At 33.7% G+C, this 18,906-nt stretch overlaps 1 protein-coding gene and 1 long non-coding RNA gene across 2 annotated transcripts; one reads left to right on the top strand and one right to left on the bottom strand.

Annotated features, from left to right (window-relative positions):
- Window positions 1-3,986: 3,986 nt before the first annotated feature.
- Window positions 3,987-4,789, top strand: LOC133832218 (uncharacterized). Its single transcript, XR_009892568.1, has 2 exons — window positions 3,987-4,425; window positions 4,468-4,789. It is a non-coding gene; the product is annotated as an uncharacterized LOC133832218 (long non-coding RNA).
- Window positions 4,790-6,548: 1,759 nt separating this feature from the next.
- Window positions 6,549-9,708, bottom strand: LOC133832977 (uncharacterized). Its single transcript, XM_062263246.1, has 4 exons — window positions 8,463-9,708; window positions 8,177-8,238; window positions 7,956-8,086; window positions 6,549-7,881 (listed from the first exon to the last, which is right to left on the bottom strand). Exons 1-4 carry the CDS (start codon window positions 9,706-9,708, stop codon window positions 6,549-6,551), a joined length of 2,772 nt encoding a protein of 923 aa, XP_062119230.1.
- Window positions 9,709-18,906: the final 9,198 nt, after the last annotated feature.

Below are 18,906 nucleotides of genomic sequence, written 5' to 3'. Positions count from 1 at the left end.
ATAGATTTTTCCTTGATTTCCTCTGTCTTACCTTTTTGTCTAATTTGTTGGTTTAGTTCAAAAGTTCGAAGTGAACCCATCAGTTCCTTTACTTTTATTTTGTTCAGATCTTTTGCTTCTTCAATTGCAGTTAGCTTTGTCTGAAACCTGTCAGGGAGAACTCTAACAATTTTTCGAACCAAAACATTCTCTTCAAGTTTTTCACCAAGAGCAAAATATTCGTTAGCAATATCTGACAATTTCTCATAAAATTCAGTGAGGGTTTCATTTTCATTCATTTTCAAATTTTGTTATGAGCATAACAAGCCTAGAACGCTTGACATCAGCAGTTCCTTCAAATTGAGTTTGAAGAATTTGCCAAGCATCTTTGGCCGAAACACATGAAGAAATCAATTTAATGTAACCAACACCATTAAAAATAGCATGTAATGCTTTATTGTTGTAACTGGACAGTTTATCTTCAGCATCAGTCCATTCAAGTTCAGATTTTACCTTAGTTATATCATCGCTTTCTGCTGGAGGAGTCCAACCACTTAAAACAGCTCTCCAAGCCTTTTCATCTTGAGATTTGATAAAGGCTCTCATTCAAACTTTCCAATATGGATAGTTTGAATCGTTGAGTAAAGGGGGGCGAGTTATGGAACCTCCTTCTGTAAAAAAAGACATTGCAAGAACAAGAACAACAAACGGAATAAACCAAGATCACACTCAGAAATGAGTGACCCGCTCTGATACCAATTGAAATTCCGTTTTTAGTAATTACCAAATTAATTAAACCAAGTTAATTAATTAAAGTGCAGAATGGTAATTAACTGTTTACACAGAATACAGTTCTGTCGGGATAGAAACCAAACTTGTCACGACAGAAACTGAACACAATAAAAAGACAGTGCAAAACAATAAAGAACACAACGAATTTTTACAAGGTTCAGAAACCCTTTCGGATAACCTACTCCTTGGGGCCACGCCTAGAGAATAAAACCAATTAATAAAGAATCACAAGTACAAAAACATTGACTTAAACAAAACAAGACTCCCTCTTGAGATTTGTCGCAACTTGTTGTACTTCTCTTCACTAATCTGATCTTGATTGAAACGCTCAACCACTTGAACTCCCTTCAATGGCCAGCGAGTGCTTGCATCCTCCCGACGCAAGGCTTGTAAAAATCTTCTCCCGAAGACTATAAACGCTGTGTTCAAATTACAATGTGTATTCACTCATGAACATGGTATAAACTCACCATTAAAAACTAAACACACATAATTCTACAAGATCACATGAATACTTATGATCTTGAATACAAAGAGGAACTCTCACAAATATTACAATAAAGCTCACGAATAATGCACCAAAGAGTTCACTTTTCTCACTGCCTTTAGAGCCCTATTTATAGAGTCATTTTTCGTGCTCACAAAGGATGAGAAAGAATTCTTCTAATAAAGGCAAGAATCATAGAAGTTATTCTTGATTGTCGAAGATTTGCCTTATTTAGAAGATGCTGATCCGACAGATGCGATCTCGGTGGGGACAGCTCAGACCTGTGTCGGATCAAAACAAGCTCAAAAAGGAAACAATAATTAATGACATTAAGAACAGTTTCCTGATTGTAATCCTTGAGCTGCACGAAAATATATCAGCAAATAATCCAAAAACAACTTTGGGTAAGTACCGAATATTTGCAATAAACTTTGTTTCCTTTATAAACAAAATGAGACAATATAGGCTAAATAAGGAAGCACATTATTGTCCAAAATTCACACAAAAGGAAAGAAGGTTTCCGAAAATTGGAATAAAGGAAACCAAATATTTTCAAACAAATCTGAAAAATATAATAAGGAAAACATCTATTTTCGAAAATTATAATAAAAGGAAAACAATTAAATCAACCAATTTCTCTTTTAAGAAAAAATATATTTCTATAAAAATGCCAATTATAGGATTTACAGCTACAATATACACGTTCTTAAAAAAAATCGCGTCAAAAACTTTTTAAAGATCGAAAACACTGAGAGTCTCACCGGTAAAATTTAAAGTGAAGTCCCTATATAAAAAATTCCCTATATAAATACATGGTTGATTTATCCAGGTTGAAGAAGGTGGGGCAATTTTTTTTTTTTGATATATACGTATTTTCTTCTCTGAATATTTATCACGTATATAATAATTACTAAATTTTTAGAAACACGTGATTGAATTCTCATATTAAGTTAATGGTTTCCAAATCCCATATTTCTTAAAACATAGTGAAATTTTCTCATATTTAAAAAAATTTCCCTTTGAATATAAGCAATAAAAAAGGAAACTCAAACTATTGAAAGCAATCACTGGCCATTATTATACAGTTTGTTATAATTTGCCTTATCTTATAAATAACTTGTTTACAATGTTATATATTTAAAGTTAGTATATTTAGTTTATTATTATTGTTATTGTTGACGTGTGAATCTGTCCATTAGAGATACACAAATTTTTAGGAGAAGACATGTGAATAAAGGTAAAAATTATGAAAAATAAAATTTATAGTGGTTAAGTTATAATCTCGATCTTCCATTCATTGTTTTCATTATAGAAAAAAGTTATTACAAATTGAGATAGTCTCATTTACAATAAACTTCAGCTCTATTTATAGTGAAGCATAAATGTAGACTTGCACTACTACAAAAACATATTTTTAGGACATTTTTTTAGGGTACTCACTTAGATGCGAGTCCTAAAAACAACTTTTAGATATTTTAGGACTCGTAAGGAATTTCTTTTAAGGCTCGCGGAGCGAGTCTTAAAAACTATATATGTCCTAAAAGTTTAATTTTTTTTAACAAACACCTCATCGACTTTTTAGGACACTCATTGTGAGTCATTAAAGAATTTTTTTAGGACACGCGGTACAAGTCCTAAAAACTTATGTGTGTCCTAAAAGTTTGAATTTTAAAAAATCACAAATTTCCTCAAATCACTTAATATTATATAAAAAACACAAAAAACACTCAAATCACTCTCTCTCTCTCTCTCTCTCTCTCCTCAGTTCTCTCTCTCTCCCTTGCTCGTCTTTGACGTGCCAAACGACCGCCTTGCCGTTGCCGCCAAACGCCACGCGCCGCCCCCTGAAACCCCCAACCCCCGGAGCTCAGCCCCTCACGCGCGACCTAAGGCCCTCAAAGTGCATCTCGAAGTTTATGCGATTTTGGGTTTTCCCAAACTTTCTGACCACTTTCCAACCACCTTGAGCCACCACGAGATGAACCACCACCACCATCATATTCTTTGCATCTTGGGATTCAAAAGCCACTACAAAATTAGACCCAATAGCCACCGTGGAATGGTGGCGCTGCCACTTACTCCTCCCATTCTTTTAGGGCTCGCGTTAATTTTTTAGGACTCGCAACGTGAGTCCTAAAAAATCTAAGTTTTTAAGACTCTCAAATAGAGAACTCGCATCCCGTGAGTCCTAAAAAGCCTTTTTTTTTGTAGCAGTGTTGGTACATGGAAGATGTAGATATTATAATATATTCCATTTTGTTACAATACAATAATAATTCAAATTCAAATATAGATTTATTTGAATTTATATTACAAAAATAGTAATAATATAATATATGAAAAAATCTAGAATAATCTTGTCGACTCATCCATGCCATGTGTGTAAATTTGATTTTTATCACATAACAATTGCCACCCGCTTTTAAGTTTATTTACGAAAGAGTTGATATAAAAGAAAATGTTGAATCAAATATGATGTAGATTGGAGCTTATGAAATAGAGCTATATACTTTTAACTATTTAAATTTAAAATAAAATTTCTCTTTTTTTTTTAAATGAAAAGATACAAATTATTTAGGATTTTTATTTTTGAAGTATGATGTATACATTATTGTGCCATCTAATTTTTTCATGCTGTTAAAAATTATCACCGAACTATTCGCTGCATTGTAAAATAAATTTTTTATTAAGTTTTATCCCATATGGCTATTATAATATTGATGTGATTCTTTGGTCACTAATATATTACTCTTATGTGAGCGCCACGTGTATAATTTAAAAAAAAAAAAAATTTAATTTAGAAAATACTTATTTTCTTATTAAAAATTAATAAAATAAATAAATCATTAAACTAATTTTTTTTTTAAAATAAAGAAATATTAAAATTAAATAAATTAAACAAATCCTAATTTTAAACCTAATAATAATAATAATAATAATAAAACCTATTTCTAAAATCACTCGACCCTCTATCTTCTTCTTCCACTTCCACTCCTTTTTCTTCTATTCTTTTCATTCGTGGCAGTAAGGGCTTGCAGATTAACATAGCTTGGCCAATCGGAGGGGAAGGGTTGTCTCTCGCTCTTTCTCAGTCTTCCTCCCTTCTCTTAATTTGATCACCCAAGGTCTGGCTCGCACTCGAATGGAGATGGGTTCAAATGTAGAAGGTCTGACTCGCACTCGAACAGAGATGGGTTCAAACGTAGGAGATCTGGCTCGCACCTAACGCTGGGCTTGGACTCAAACAGGGATTGGTTTGTTTTGCTAATATTTTTTGTGTAGTTTATTTGAAATCTGTTGATTTGGCAAAGGAGACGAGCCAAGGTTCAGATCTAGATTTATTGCGACTGGTTTGTGGGAAAATTAAAGAGAAAGAAAAGTGTAATTTGTGATTTTTGTTTTTTTTTATTTCTCTGATTGGAGCTTTCATTTTTCAATGTTGATGTTTTTGCTTTGAATCCTTGTTGGCTGGAAGATGAACGGAAGAACAATTGAAGTTATTTTTAATTTGTTATTTAAAATTTGATTCAACTCAACAACTCAAGATGAAAATTTTTCAAGTTCTGATTCATTTTTCTTTGGGAAGATTTGATTATATGTATGTTATTGTTTTTAATTTAATATAGTTTTAGTTATAAATTTGAAAATTAGATATTAATATTTTTTAATGGACATTGTATTTTTATTTTTATCTTAAATATAATTGTTTTTTTTTTTGATAAAAAAATGAAGAATATATTGCACAAACAAATTACAACCTCCTGTTCACAATCTAATTTTAAGAGTACTCTTGATTATCTTAACTAAGCAACGGGGGCGTGTAGGAGACCTGAGAAAAGAAAAGAAACACAGATTCTTAATACACCAGATGTGATAAATAGATGCTGCCAAACAAGCTACATATATGCGTTACAACATGGTTTTAGGCTTCCCATCTATCCAATGCTTCCAGTTGTCCCACTGATTCGGCCATATATCAGGACCTATCCAGCTCTTAATCAACTTCTTAGATCCTATGAGAATAAACACAGTAAAAAAATAAGTGTTTATGAGATTCCTCAACACTCTCACAAACTGGACATGTCACTTAGTTAATCTTAATTTGGCACCGGACCAGATTATCTCTAGTCAGAAGATGCCCAAAAACAGACTGCCAAAGAATAAAACGATGTCTAGGCACTGAAAGACTACTCCACACTGCCTTAGCATACCCCACTGGCTCCATCTGAAGCAAACTATTATATAATAACTTCAAATTTAGCTTACCATGAATAGTCGAACTCTCGAAATCATTGACATAAAAGATCTCTCGCAAATAACACACCTTACGCCAATACCAACTTACATATGATTTTAGTTGGTAAGCCCAGACATAATTACTTCTTAAGTAAACCCCATCAATCCATTTCACCCATAAAACATCTTGTTTTGAAGACAAAGCCCAAAGGTATTTAGCCAAAAGGACTTTATTCCAAATAGACCCTTCCTTAAAATCCAGACCGCCCAAGACTTTTGGAAGGCAGACCTGGGACCAAGAGGAGCAGTGAAATTTGCTGCGATTATTTTTTACTCCCCAAAGAAAGTTACGACAAAGTCTGTCTATTTCTTGAATGGCACTAATGGGAAGCATAAAAATACTCATCCAATAGTTGCGTATGCCCTGCAAAACTGAGAATATCAATTGAGTTCTCCTCGCAAAAGATAGATGTCTATTAGCCCAAACATGGAGTCTATTATGAATTTTCTTAATTATTTCACCACAATCAGCAATCAACCATCTCGTAGGCCTCAGCGAAACCCCCAGATATTTCAGAGGAAAACTTCCCTCTCCAAGCGCAACAGATCTGAGAATTTCAGTTCTAACCTCAACTGCCACGCCCCCAAAGAAAACTTGAGATTTACTCAGATTAGCTTCTAAACCAGAACAATGACAAAACTTCAAAAAACCATCAAATAAAATCTGAACAGATTTCGAATTCCCCTTACAAAACAGAATCAAATCATCCGCAAAGCACAAATTCACAAGATGCAAATTCTTACACAAGGGATGATATCTAAACTCTTTGTGATGAGAAGCTTGGTTCAGAAGTCTAGTTAGATATTCCATTGCTAGCACAAACAGCAGCGGAGAGAAAGGGTCTCCCTGTCTTAAACCTTTTCCCCCTTCAAAGCTTCCTTGTAATATACCATTGAACAAAAGAGTATAAGATGTTCCCGTCAAGCAAGTCATTATCCATTGGATAAATTTCCTAGGAAAACAGAAAGCATTCAAGATATCCTCCATAAAAGTTCAATCAACAGAGTCATACGCCTTGCTGAGATCAATTTTTATCACACAACGGGGAGAAATATTCTTCCTAGAATAACCATGCAGAATGTCTTGAAGGATTAAGATATTATGAGCAAGTTGTCTGTTCTGTATAAAGGCTTCTTGATTTTGATGAATTATCACAGGAAGAACCTTTGCCAATCGAAAACAAATCATCTTAGAACTACATTTATAGAGGGTGTTACAACAGGCTATAGGACGATAATCTGTGGCCTTAGAAGGGGAAGCAACCTTAGGAATAAGAGATAGGATTGTTCCATTCAATTCAGTAGGAATCACACCACTATCAAAGAACATCAGTATCGCTTCAGATATTTCATCTCCTATATTCTTCCAGAGAGTTTTATAAAATCTAGATCCATAACCATCAGGGCCAGAACTCTTGGTAGCTGGAATACTGAGTAAAGCTCTCTTAACATCCTTTTTAGTAAAGGGATGAATCAGGTCAAGTTGTTGTTCTAATGACAAAATAGTACCCTGCTGGAAACAGCTCAAATCAACCCAACCAGTTAGAGCACCACTCTTACCCAGAAAACCTTTAAAATGATTATGAAAATGTGCAATTACCTCTGTAGGATTCTCAACAATCTGCCCCACATCAGTTGTAAAACTAGTGATACGATTCCTCATTCTCCTTTGTTTCAGACTTGCATGAAAGTAAGCTGTGTTCTCATCTCCAAATCTAAGCCAGTTAATTTTACTTTTTTGCCTCAGGAAACTTTCATACAACTTAGACATTCTAGCATACTCAGTCGCTGCCTCATCCTCTTCCTGCTGTAACAAATTCGAAGAAGGAGACTGCTGCAATATTAATTGGGCCAACTCATAATTCTGCTTTGCTGTTGCATATTTCTGAACCACATCACCAATCTGCATTTTGTTGAACTGAATTAAGGCAGGTTTCAGTCTCCAAAGTTTCTGAATGATCTTCTGTAATCCAAAACCACCTGTTGGTTTAGACCAGATATTCAAGATAGTACTCCTAAAATCCTTATGTTTATCCCACATATTATAGTATCGGAAAGGCCTAACCCCTGAAGTTTGGAATTGAACAGTTTTGATGATACAAAAACAATGATCAGATATAGCATCCCAATTAACCCGAGCTTCAGAGTCAGGAAAGGTATCAAGCCACATTTCATTAACAAAAACTCTGTCTAGCTTAGAAAAGATTCTTGAACCTTCTTTTTGTTTGTTAGACCAAGTAAAAAAAGAACCACTGGATCTTAATTCGATCAACAGTGATTTTGCCCTCCATTGACTACTGTCTTCAACTTCCACAGCAGTAGCTTGCCTTCCTCCAATTCGGTCATCATATTAAAAAACTGCATTAAAATCCCCTACAACTAGCCAAGGCCTAGAATTAACCTGAGGTAATTGTAACTGAGCCCATAGATTTTCCTCTCTTCCACTGAGTTTCTTCCATACACAAAAGAAAGATTAGCTATTTGACTAACACCCTTTATCTGCACTTCACAAGTGATCAGTTGGTCCTGCTCCTGAACAATAGCAACATGAACTAAATCCTGATTCCAAACCAACAAGATTCTACCTTCAATTGCCCTACTACTGTACCAACTCTAGCCCACGAACACATCATGCATCATCTCCTCAATCTTATTACTGTGAAGTTTAGTTTCCAGAAATGAACCTAATCCAATTTTATTAACAATACAGAACTTTAATAAAGACTGTTGCTTATTCCGATTATCTAAACCCCTAATATTCCAACACAAAACATTACACCCCTCCATTAGAATGTTGATGCTTTTGTGACTCCTTATTTGAAACCATCCCAATCTTTTCCTGCAGAATATTAAACTTGTTTGCTCTCAAAGTCAGATTAGTTGAACCTTTTTTCCTTAAACCACCCACTTTTTTTAGGGGTAGACCCAGGTTTCTCCTTCCCTGTCATTGAACAACTAGCCTCATTTATTTCTTCAGTTGTTGTTACCAAAGTAGCCTTCGAATCTCCCTTTATAGCCGGCTGATCTCCTTTACTAGTAGTTTGAGCTTCTTTTCCAGCAACCATTTGATTGACATCCCTTGGCTTATTCTCAAGCCCTGACTCACACAGTACTGTAGCACCCCTATATTCCCCTTTTTCTGAACTTGTAATTGTCTGTTTTGGTTTCCAAACAACCTCCTGAGCATGTTTACAGCTGGATGCAGTATGGCTTAAACACTTGCAACAAGAACATCGGGTGGGAAGCCGTTCAAATTCTATTGTCTGCTCCATCAACCGACCTCGCTCATTGATAAAACTAATTGAGTGAGGTAATCTGTCAGTAATCTCAACATCCACAAGGACCCTAGCAAATTTCACCATAGATTTTTCCTCAGTTACCTTGTCCATCATCATAGGTTTCCCTATTGTGCTAACAAGAGCACTCAGACTTTTTAGACCCCAATATTGAAGACCTAAGTCTGGCAATCGAATCCAAACTAGGACTGATTTCACCAACCTCAGTGTATCTAAATCAGTCGACCAAGGCCTCAACAAGACTGGTTTCCTATCAAAGTGAACCACTCCTGCTTCCAAAACCATATCCCTAGTTGCTTCATCCCTAAACTTGACCAGAGTATGACCCGCATTCATACGGGCGATCCTTTCTATACCCAACTTTCCCCATAACCAATTAATAAAACCTTCAAAAACTGCTAAGGGAGGATTAGCTCCTAAAACTACACATACCAAAGCTGATTTCCAGAAGGACGCCTCCACTTCAGTCTCCTCTATATCGATTTGAGCTATCAGTTTCCCTTCACGAACCAGAGACTCCTCATATTTGAGCCGAGCACCACCATTAGCAGTAAAATTTTCCTGAAATTTAGACCACTTTTCCTTTGCCAATTCCTGAAAGTCTTTCTCCTCCGATTCAATCGCCCAAGACCTGGAACCAGCCACATTCTTAGTATTAGGTACTTCGCTATCCTCCAGAAAATTATCCTCCCCAACCTCTTGAAATTTGTCCTCTGTATCCGCATAAACCTCATCTGCAGGTTCCTCTCTCACAAGATCCTTCTCCACCACTTCTTCATGATGAACATTGGCATTGTTATTCACACTCGGAGATGAACGCAGTCCAGGCTTCTGAGTAGCTTTCTTACGCCTCACCATGGGGGGAGAGAAAACTAGTCGCACGCCTCAGATTGTCCTTTTGGAAATTTTTATAATAATTGTTTTTTTTAATATATACAATTTTGATTAATATTAATTTTAGTTTAGCTATTTATTTAATTTAAATACTCCTACTACAAAAACTAGGTTTTAGATCATTTTTTATAGTGAATTCACCTAGTTGCGAGTCTTAAAAACATCTCTTAGATTTTTTAGGACACGAGAGTTCTTACAAAATATTTTTTAGAACACGTAGTGCTAACCCTAATTACTAAGTGGGTCCTAAAAATTTTATTAATTATTTTTAGCAAAATTTTTATTATTAATTTAAAGAGAAGTTGGTGAAAATAGCATATTTTTATGATGCATTTTGCACTATGGCATACTTTACATAGTTTTTAATTTAAATGACCTCTTTTATTAATGAAACTTTGTTATTACCCTTTTTCCCCTTAGAATAACATAATATTAAATTAAAAAAAAACCCAAAAACTATCTTCTTCCTCGCTCATCTCACCCACCCACCCACAACCACCTCCCCCATCCCCCGCCACCACCACCACCACCTGGGATAGTCGTCGGGGACCACTGCCCTTCACAACTGCCACCACGCCTCTCCACAAATCTGGCCAATAAGGTTAGTTTATATGAGTTTTTATTAAAAATAAGATTTGATTTTGTTTTTGTAGATTAAAAGTGTAAAATGATTTTTTTAGTAGATTGAAAGTATTAGTAAGGAATTAGGTTTATTTCTGGAGTTTTATGGAGCTTAAAGCTTGAAAATCTGAAAATTTTAATGGTGGGTTCGGCCATTTTCGGGGATAGAGAAACCCAGAATTTTTCGACAACCTATCTAATTTTTCGACAGGTTGTCTGATATTTCAGACTAGTCGTAGTATATTTTCGACTACCAGTCTAAATTTTAGACCACATGTTGAATTTTCAGACAGCTTGTCATTTATTTCGACCACTTATCGAAATTTTAGACAGATTGTCGAATTTTCAGACAGGGCGTCGAATTTTCAGATTTTAATTTTCTTATATAATATTTTAATTTAAGTAATACCAATAATTTATATTTGTTTGTTTGCTGTATTTTTTATTCAGATGTCATCGAAAAACATTGTAATATTATGTGATGGATTATGAAAAAAGAATGAAGACTCATGGAAATGGATTTCAAATGGCTCACGATCAAGATCAAGTTTGGTACAAACTAACTCCACTTTTGAGGAGTTAGTTGAACATATTTATGAAGTTACAGAAATCAATCGCAACCTCTACGATATAGAATTAACTTACAAGGTAACGACGATGGTGGAAATTGAACTGATTGCAATAAAGAATAGTAGAGACATTGTTAGTTTCTTTACATGGCAAGAGCGTGATCTGATTCCATTATGTGTGGGTTTGATAAAGAAGATGGAAAATGCACTCACTAAGGATAAACTTGTTACTGATATTGATTCTACTGCAAAGGTTGATTCTATTGCAGACATTTCTAGTGATGATGATTTTGATGATGTTGGTTTAAACGATGATAACGATGTTGGTTTATAAGATGATGATGATGATGAAAAATATGGTGATGTTGAAGAGGGGGAAAGAAACAATATTGATGATGGTCTTGTTGAGGTAAATTTGAATGTCCCATGTCGTGAAAATAGAACTTTTGATGATTACTTTGATGGTGCATACATATATAATGTTCCTGATTCTAGTTCTGCACCTTACATTGTTGAAGAAAATCATGGTCCACTTCCTCATGTATGCCATGATGATCATTGTAATGAAACAAGCCATGTTAGTAGTACATAAAGCTCAAATGCAACAAGTATTGTTGAAGATATTTTTTGTGTTAATAAATATTTTGTAGATAAGAAAGAGTTGAAGATGAAAGCACACATGCTTGATTTCACCATTAATATTAAATGAATATGGTACAAAACGAACACAATTCATCAACAAATTAACCCAAGGTGTGGCAAAACCAAGTTTGAGCATGACCATCTCTAAGAAAGATCATTCAACTCGATCATATGTCTTCATTACTGAAAAATATTTCTTTCCCTGGTTAAGTGCACATAAGTGCACTTGTGGTCTAAAATTAATGCAAATTATGCAATGAATGTCCCAAAGTAGAGATTTGTATTTTTCATCTAATGCTCTACGGTTCAATGCAATATTATTTTGTATATATGTGATTTTGATGCTTCAAAATAATCCTAAAATAGTCAAACCTACTACTTTGGATGGTTGAAATTATATTATGACATTTCTTAGTAGTTTTACTATGATATCCACCACTCAATCTTTAATCATCAAGTGGTGGTTGGTTAACAAAATTTTATTTGAAAAATATTAATTATAATCCAATAATGAAGATATGAACTTTATTTAGCTTTAATTATAGTTTTTTTTTTTTTTACATTTTCACAATTTTAGACCGACAATCGAAATTATTAGATAGACAGTCGAAATTTCAGACAACCTATCGAAATCATTAGACAGGTCGTCGAATTTTTTTACAGCATGTGGAAATATTGATATAAGTATTCTAAATTTTAGATTGTATGTCGAAAATGATACAAAACCTCTCAAAATTAATAATAACCCGTCAAACTATAAGATGATTGAGTGTTATGAGCAGCTCCTAACATCAACAAATCCCACATTCTCTCAAGAAATTCCACTAACTTCAAAAGACCTTCAAGAATTTCCTTAAGTGTGTTCTTTAGAGTGACCAAAAGTGAGAGTGAGAGGGGATGAACATGAATCTGCTAGAGTATTTAGCCTAAAGCCCTATCTTGACTTAGTCCCAAATCCAAAAAGACCTTTTTTCTCCCAAGCAAACTCAATCCCAAAACCAAACTCGTTTGAAATATTGATAGCTAGTCTCAAATATCGATAGCCTGTCTAAAAATTTCGACACCGCCTGAAATTTCGACAGCCGGTCTAAAACTTTCGATATCTCGTCTGAAATTTCAACATCCTGTCTAAAACTTCCGACAGGCTGTCTAAAATTTCGACAAGTTGTCTGAAATGTTTGAAATGTCCAAAAAGGCTCCAATAACACAATAAAACAGCATATATCTTAATTAACATTTTATAAACTTAAACAAAACTTAATCTTAATGAGTGTTAAATATTTTATTCAAACTACTGTGATGATCAACTATTATGATCAATGGATCTAATGGATTCTAATATTTATCAAACTACTATGATGATCAATGATTGGGTGGTAGATATTCTATTGAGGTGCTACTATGATGATTATCTTTATAGTATTAGAACAACACTTTATCATGTAGAATTGGATCTTAATTATAGCTTTTTGACAATTAGTCATGAGTTTCGACAACTTGTCTAAATATTTCAATAGGTAGTCTTAAATTTTGCCAACATGTCTAAACTTTTTCACAGATTGTCCAAAAAGTTTGAAATGCACAAAAAGGCTCCAATAACTATATAACGATATATATATATTAATTATAATATCCTATTTAACATTTTATAAATTTAAACAAAACTTAATCTTTATGAGATTATGATGATTACAGATTGAGTGGTACATATTTCAATCAAACTACTATGATGATCAAGGATTGCGTGGCAAATATCCTATTGAGGTACTATTATGATTATTATCTTCATAGTATTAGAACAACACTTTATCATGTATAATTGGATCTTAATTATACCTTTTTGACAATTAGTCGTGAGTTTCGACAACTTGTCTAAACATTTCGATAGGTAGTCTTAAATTTCGACAACATGTCTAAACATTTTCACAGATTGTCCAAAAAGTTTGAAATGTACAAAAATGCTCCAATAACTATGTAAAGATATATATATATATATTAATTATAATATCCTATTTAAAATTTTATAAAGTTAAACAAAACTTAGTCTTTATGAGATTATGATGATTATAGATTGAGTGGTACATATTTCAATCAAACTACTATGATGATCAAGGATTGAGTGGTCGATATGCTATTGAGGTACTGATATGATGATTATCTTCATAGTATTAGAATAACACTTTATCATGTAGAATTGGATCTTAATTATACATTTTTGACAATTAATCATGAGTTTCGACAACTTGTCTAAACATTTTCGACCACCTGCCTATATATATTGACATGTTGTCTTATAATTCAACAACCTATCTAAAATTTTTGACCACCTATTTGTATATTTCGACATGTTGTGTTATGTTTCGACAATCTGTCTAAAGCTATCAACAACCAGTTTCAATATTTAGACAACCTAGTTAAAACATTACATATCAAACTAAGTCCAAAATATGAAATCACACAATATTTCAAAACATTACATATCCAACCAAGTCCAAAATAAATCCAAAAATAATAATTTCTTGCATGTGGTTTTGTTGTGTCCATAACATCCATAATTGGAACACATCCGTTGCTTTTTTTCCCCATCAACATCAGAAACCTAACCCTTTACTTTCTTTGATGACGATTTAGGTGCATAATTAGTCTTCTCCTTTGGAAACTCACATCTCAAAGGAATTCATTAATTCTTTAGTCTCTCTGGGGGAATTAACTTCACTGGTTTGATAACAACTTGAGACTTAACCTCTTTTGGAAGATGCCGTTCTATTTCAGGTGGTAAAGAGTAAATAGATTATGCATAAGCCATCCAACAAAATTTAGTCGTGTATTTTAAGCATAGACTATATACATCTACTCCACGATACATTGCCGCAGCGACGCTGTGAGCACATGAAATCTTATCAATGGCAAACTCTCGACATGTACAAGAATGTTACGATCATTGTCATTATCTTGCAATTTCCATGTAAATAAACTAACAATGTCTCTACTATTTTTTATTGCAATTGGTTCAATCTCCACCATTGTCGTTATCTTGTAAGTTAATTTTATATTAAAGAGGTTGCAATCGATTTCTGTAACTTCATAAATGTGTTCAACTAACTCCTCATAAGTTAGGTTAGTTTGTACCAAACTTGATCTTGATCATGAGCCATTTGAAATCCATTTCCATGAGTCTTCATTCTTTTTCTACAATCCGTCACATAATATTACAATATTTTTGAATGACATCTGAAAAAAAATAATATGACAAAAAAATATATATTATTAGTATTACTTTGATTGAAAAGTTATATATAAAAAAAAGGAAAATCAAGTTGAAAATCTAGAAATTCGACAACCTGTCTAAAAATTAGACAACTTGTCTGATAATTCGACAGCCCGTCTAAAAATTCGACAGCCCGTCTAAAAATTCGACAGGTGGTTGAAAATATACGACGATCTGGCTAAAAATTAGACTACTTGTCTAAATTCGACAAGTGGTCTAAATTTTAGACAGGTGGTTGAAAAAATACGACTACTGGTCTGAAATTTAAACAACTAGTCTAAAATATCAGACTCCTTGTCGAAAAATTAGACAAGCTGTCAAAAAATTATGTGTTTCTCTATCTCAAAAGTGGCCAAAACCAATATTAAAATTTTCAGATTTTCAAGCTTTAAACTCCATAAATAAACCTAAATCCTTACTTATACTATCAATATACTAAAACAATCATTTTGCATTTTAAATATACAAAAACAATATCAAAAATCTCATTTTTCATAAAAATATAAACTAACCTTTTGAATGGGTGGTGGCCAGATTTGTGGAGAGTCGGTGGCAGCCGATGATGAGCAGTGTTCGCCGGGGGTGGCGGCGGCAAGGGGCAGTGGTCACCGATGGTGGTGGTGGTGGCGGGATGAGAGTGGGTGGTTGTGGATGGGTGTGGGTGGATGGGTGAGATGAAGAAGATGATAGTTTTAGAGTTTTTGTTTTAATTTATTATTATTTTATTTTAAGGGTAAAATGGGTAATACAAAAAATTCATTAATAAAAGAGGCCATTTAGCTAAAAGCTATTGAAACTAGGCCAAAGTGCAAATTGCACTATAAAAGAGGTTATTTTTCTAAGGAGCCCGTAATTAAACAAGAAAAAGAAAATACAAACACTTATTCCTCACTTTTCCCTCTCTCTTCTTCGAACTCCCTCTATCTTCTCCCGATTCTTTCTCTCTCTCTCTCTCTCTCTCGTGCCTGCGTCAATGCAAGGGCTAACTGCTGCCTTGCTGCTGTCCATCGTCGACATGCACCGGACCAGGCGATGCAGAATGTCGCTGACCTTCCACCCCTGCGAGCCCAGCCCTTCACGTGCCCTCCTCTGCCGCATAGAGTCGTTCGAATTCGAGGTGGCTCTATGTTTCCCAAACACTTCTAAGTGGTTTTCGACCGCCTCGAGCCACCCTGACCCAAACGACCACCACCACTGCATTCCTTGTGATTTGGGCTTCAAAACCCACTAAAGGTTCAGAATCAATGGTTATCGAAATTGGAAGTCGACGTTCACAAAAATCAATGGAGGTCCGAGAAATCACAGTGAAAATCTGACCTTTCTAGGCCGTTCCAGGAAGAGGCTCCCTGAGACATGGGCTTCAAAGCCCATTAGTTGTCTTCCCAAAACTCCACTGTGGAGTGGTGGCGCCACCGTTGATGTCGACCATTCTTTTGAGCCCTAAAAAATCCTCATTTTAAGGCTCTCAAATAGAGGACTTGCATGGGGCATGCCCTAAAAAGTGTTTTAGGGCTCGCAGAAAACCTTTTTCGTAGTAGTGACCTTTTTAAATTTAAATGATTTAATATTTTAAATTACACATGTGGCACTGACGTGACAATGACACATCGGTGACAAAAGACCCACATCAGCATTCTGTTAGCCATATGGGATGAAACTTAACAGAAGCCCCACTTTATAATACCGTGAATATTTCGGGGGTAATTTTTAACAACCCGAAAAAATCAAGAGGCAAAAATCCTAAATAGCCAAATATAAAATTAAAATTTAAAAAGTATTTTCCTAGTCGATGTGTAAGTAAGAATTGTAATACTTTTATTTACTTTCACTCTAAGAGATCCCTTATTTTATTCTTCTTGGTTGACAACTTTGAATATTTGAATCAAAGTCTTGCGAGGTGAGTTCTTGATTTTCTTCATGCTTTTCTTCATACTTCTTACTTGAATCTTGATGAATAATTGATGCTTGAATGCCTTGAGTGTAGTTAAATGAAACAGGAAAAAGTTAGAATTTTTGGAAGAATTTTAGAAATGTTTTATGAATTTTTGAAGAATAAATCTTCTTGTATTTTGATGTTTTGGAGGCTATTTTCAAGTTATCTTATGAGAAAAGAAGGGTTTTGGTGTGGAGAAAAAATCATAACGGGCCAAGCCCTTTTTTGTTTTCCTTCATGGTGGTGCCGAACCTTTTCTTCCTTTTCTCTCTTTTTTATACACAACCATGTGTATATACTAGAAACAAGCAACGTGCAATGCACATTTGCTTAGTTTTATTTATAGAATTTATTAATTATTTTTATTAAATTTATATCATTGTCATATAAATTTCAAATAAATAAAAAATATTATATATAAAAGAATAACATAAACATATTAAATGAAAAATTAAAACAAAATATTACTTATGGTTTTTTAATATATATATAAATAATATAATAACCATTTTAAACATAAATGATAATTTTTTTAATAAAAATTAAGATTATGTATTATATATTATTATAATGATATTTTATAGTATTTAAATTTATATTAATATAAGTATTAAATATCTAGTTTTTTATTAAATATTATTATAATATTTGAAATTATATTTATATAATTAGTAAAAAATTAGGATTATATATTATTATCATAATAATATTTTATAACATTTAAATTTATATTAATATAATGATTGAATATTTAGTCTTGTATTATATATTATTATAATATTGATATTTTATAACATTTGAATTTGAATTTATATTAATACAATTAATAAATATACATTTTAATTAATTTTAAAGGTATATTTCGTTAAAGTTAACAAAATAAACCGTTAAAACTAAGAATTTTCGTTATCTACACATTTTTTTTTTATATAAAAGAGATATTCATACGTATATATATTTATATATATACATTTATTTTTGCAGATACATACATGTATATATATTTTATACATACATATATATTTTTCCTATATATATGAATATTTTTAATAGAGAAACTTTGATGAATTATGGAGAGTTTTCTAAGCATGTTGGTGGGACTTTAGTGGAGCTTGTCCACACTAATAATTTTTTTTAGAAAAAATACACCTTCACACTTAGTATATTTTTCTAACTTGTAGAAAAGAATTTGCACCCCTAGCGAAGTTGTAGCTATACCACAACCTCATCTTTGTCATGAGTTTTTCCTTCTTGAAAAAAGAGTTTGGGCAGGACACTCGAGAGTAGTGAGCAAACATAAAAATTCTTAGAGGTGATGAGGAGTCCGTTGAACTAGTAGAGAAGTGTGGAGTGCATAGTGCATGTCACTTATTAATATTTACAAAAATGCACAATGTAAAGCATTCCAATACTTAATCATTTTTGTAAGAGAAATCCATGGTCCAAGCATTCCAATCATATAGTATTTTTTTTTTTTTTGGTGTAGCTTGGTATTTGTTGTGAAGTGACAACTTTTAACATGGTGGAGTATGAGCTTTCCCTTTTGAAAAAGATTGTACAATCATTTGGAGGTTGGGTAGGTGAGCATCGTCTGCTTGACAAGAGATCGTATGAATATGATCTTGCAAGTGAGCACGTCTACTCATAGGAGACCGTTGTAGGTCAAGCTCTTACTCCTAGGTTTAGTGTCTGCTCTTAACAAAGGTCGAACTACTCTTAAAGAGATGGAGCTCTCACTCTAGGGCGGAGCTCTCACTCTAGGGTGGAGCTGCTCTTAGAGAAGTGGAGCTCTCATTCCGGAGTGGAGTGTCTCCCTTTAGAAAAGGTCAAGCTGTTACTCTTAGGTGGAGTGTATGCTCTTGTTAAGGAGGTCGAGCTCTCATTCTGATGTGGAGTGTTTTCTCTTGAAAAGGTAGAGTTCTCACTCCTAGGTTGAGTGTTTTCTCTTAGCAAAGGTAGAGCTCTCACTCCTAGGTGGAGTGTTTGCTCTTAGAAAAGGTCGAGTTCTCACTTTTGGATGGAGTGTATGCTCTTATTGAGGAGGTCAAATTCTCATTTTGGGGCTAAGTGTCTGCTCTTGAAAAGGTAGAGCTTTCACTTCTAGGTGGAGTGTTTGCTCTTAATATCTG

Source organism: Humulus lupulus, chromosome 1 (genome assembly GCF_963169125.1).
Source record: "Humulus lupulus chromosome 1, drHumLupu1.1, whole genome shotgun sequence".
Taxonomy (NCBI): Eukaryota; Viridiplantae; Streptophyta; class Magnoliopsida; order Rosales; family Cannabaceae; genus Humulus; species Humulus lupulus.
Note: the sequence above shows the minus strand (reverse complement) of the source record. Positions and strands in the feature narration are given on the sequence as shown.

Bases quoted from the DNA above. Each gene is read 5' to 3' on its own strand.
- LOC133832977 (XM_062263246.1), bottom strand. From the start codon at position 9,708: ATGGTGAGGCGTAAGAAAGCTACTCAGAAGCCTGGACTGCGTTCATCT. The intron at 8,239-8,462 runs GTGGGTGGTTTA...AAATTGGATTAG, and splicing joins TGGGTCTACCCCTAAAAAAA to GTTCATTTCTGGAAACTAAA. The intron at 8,087-8,176 runs GTGGGCTAGAGT...GCTATTGTTCAG, and splicing joins AGATGATGCATGATGTGTTC to GAGCAGGACCAACTGATCAC.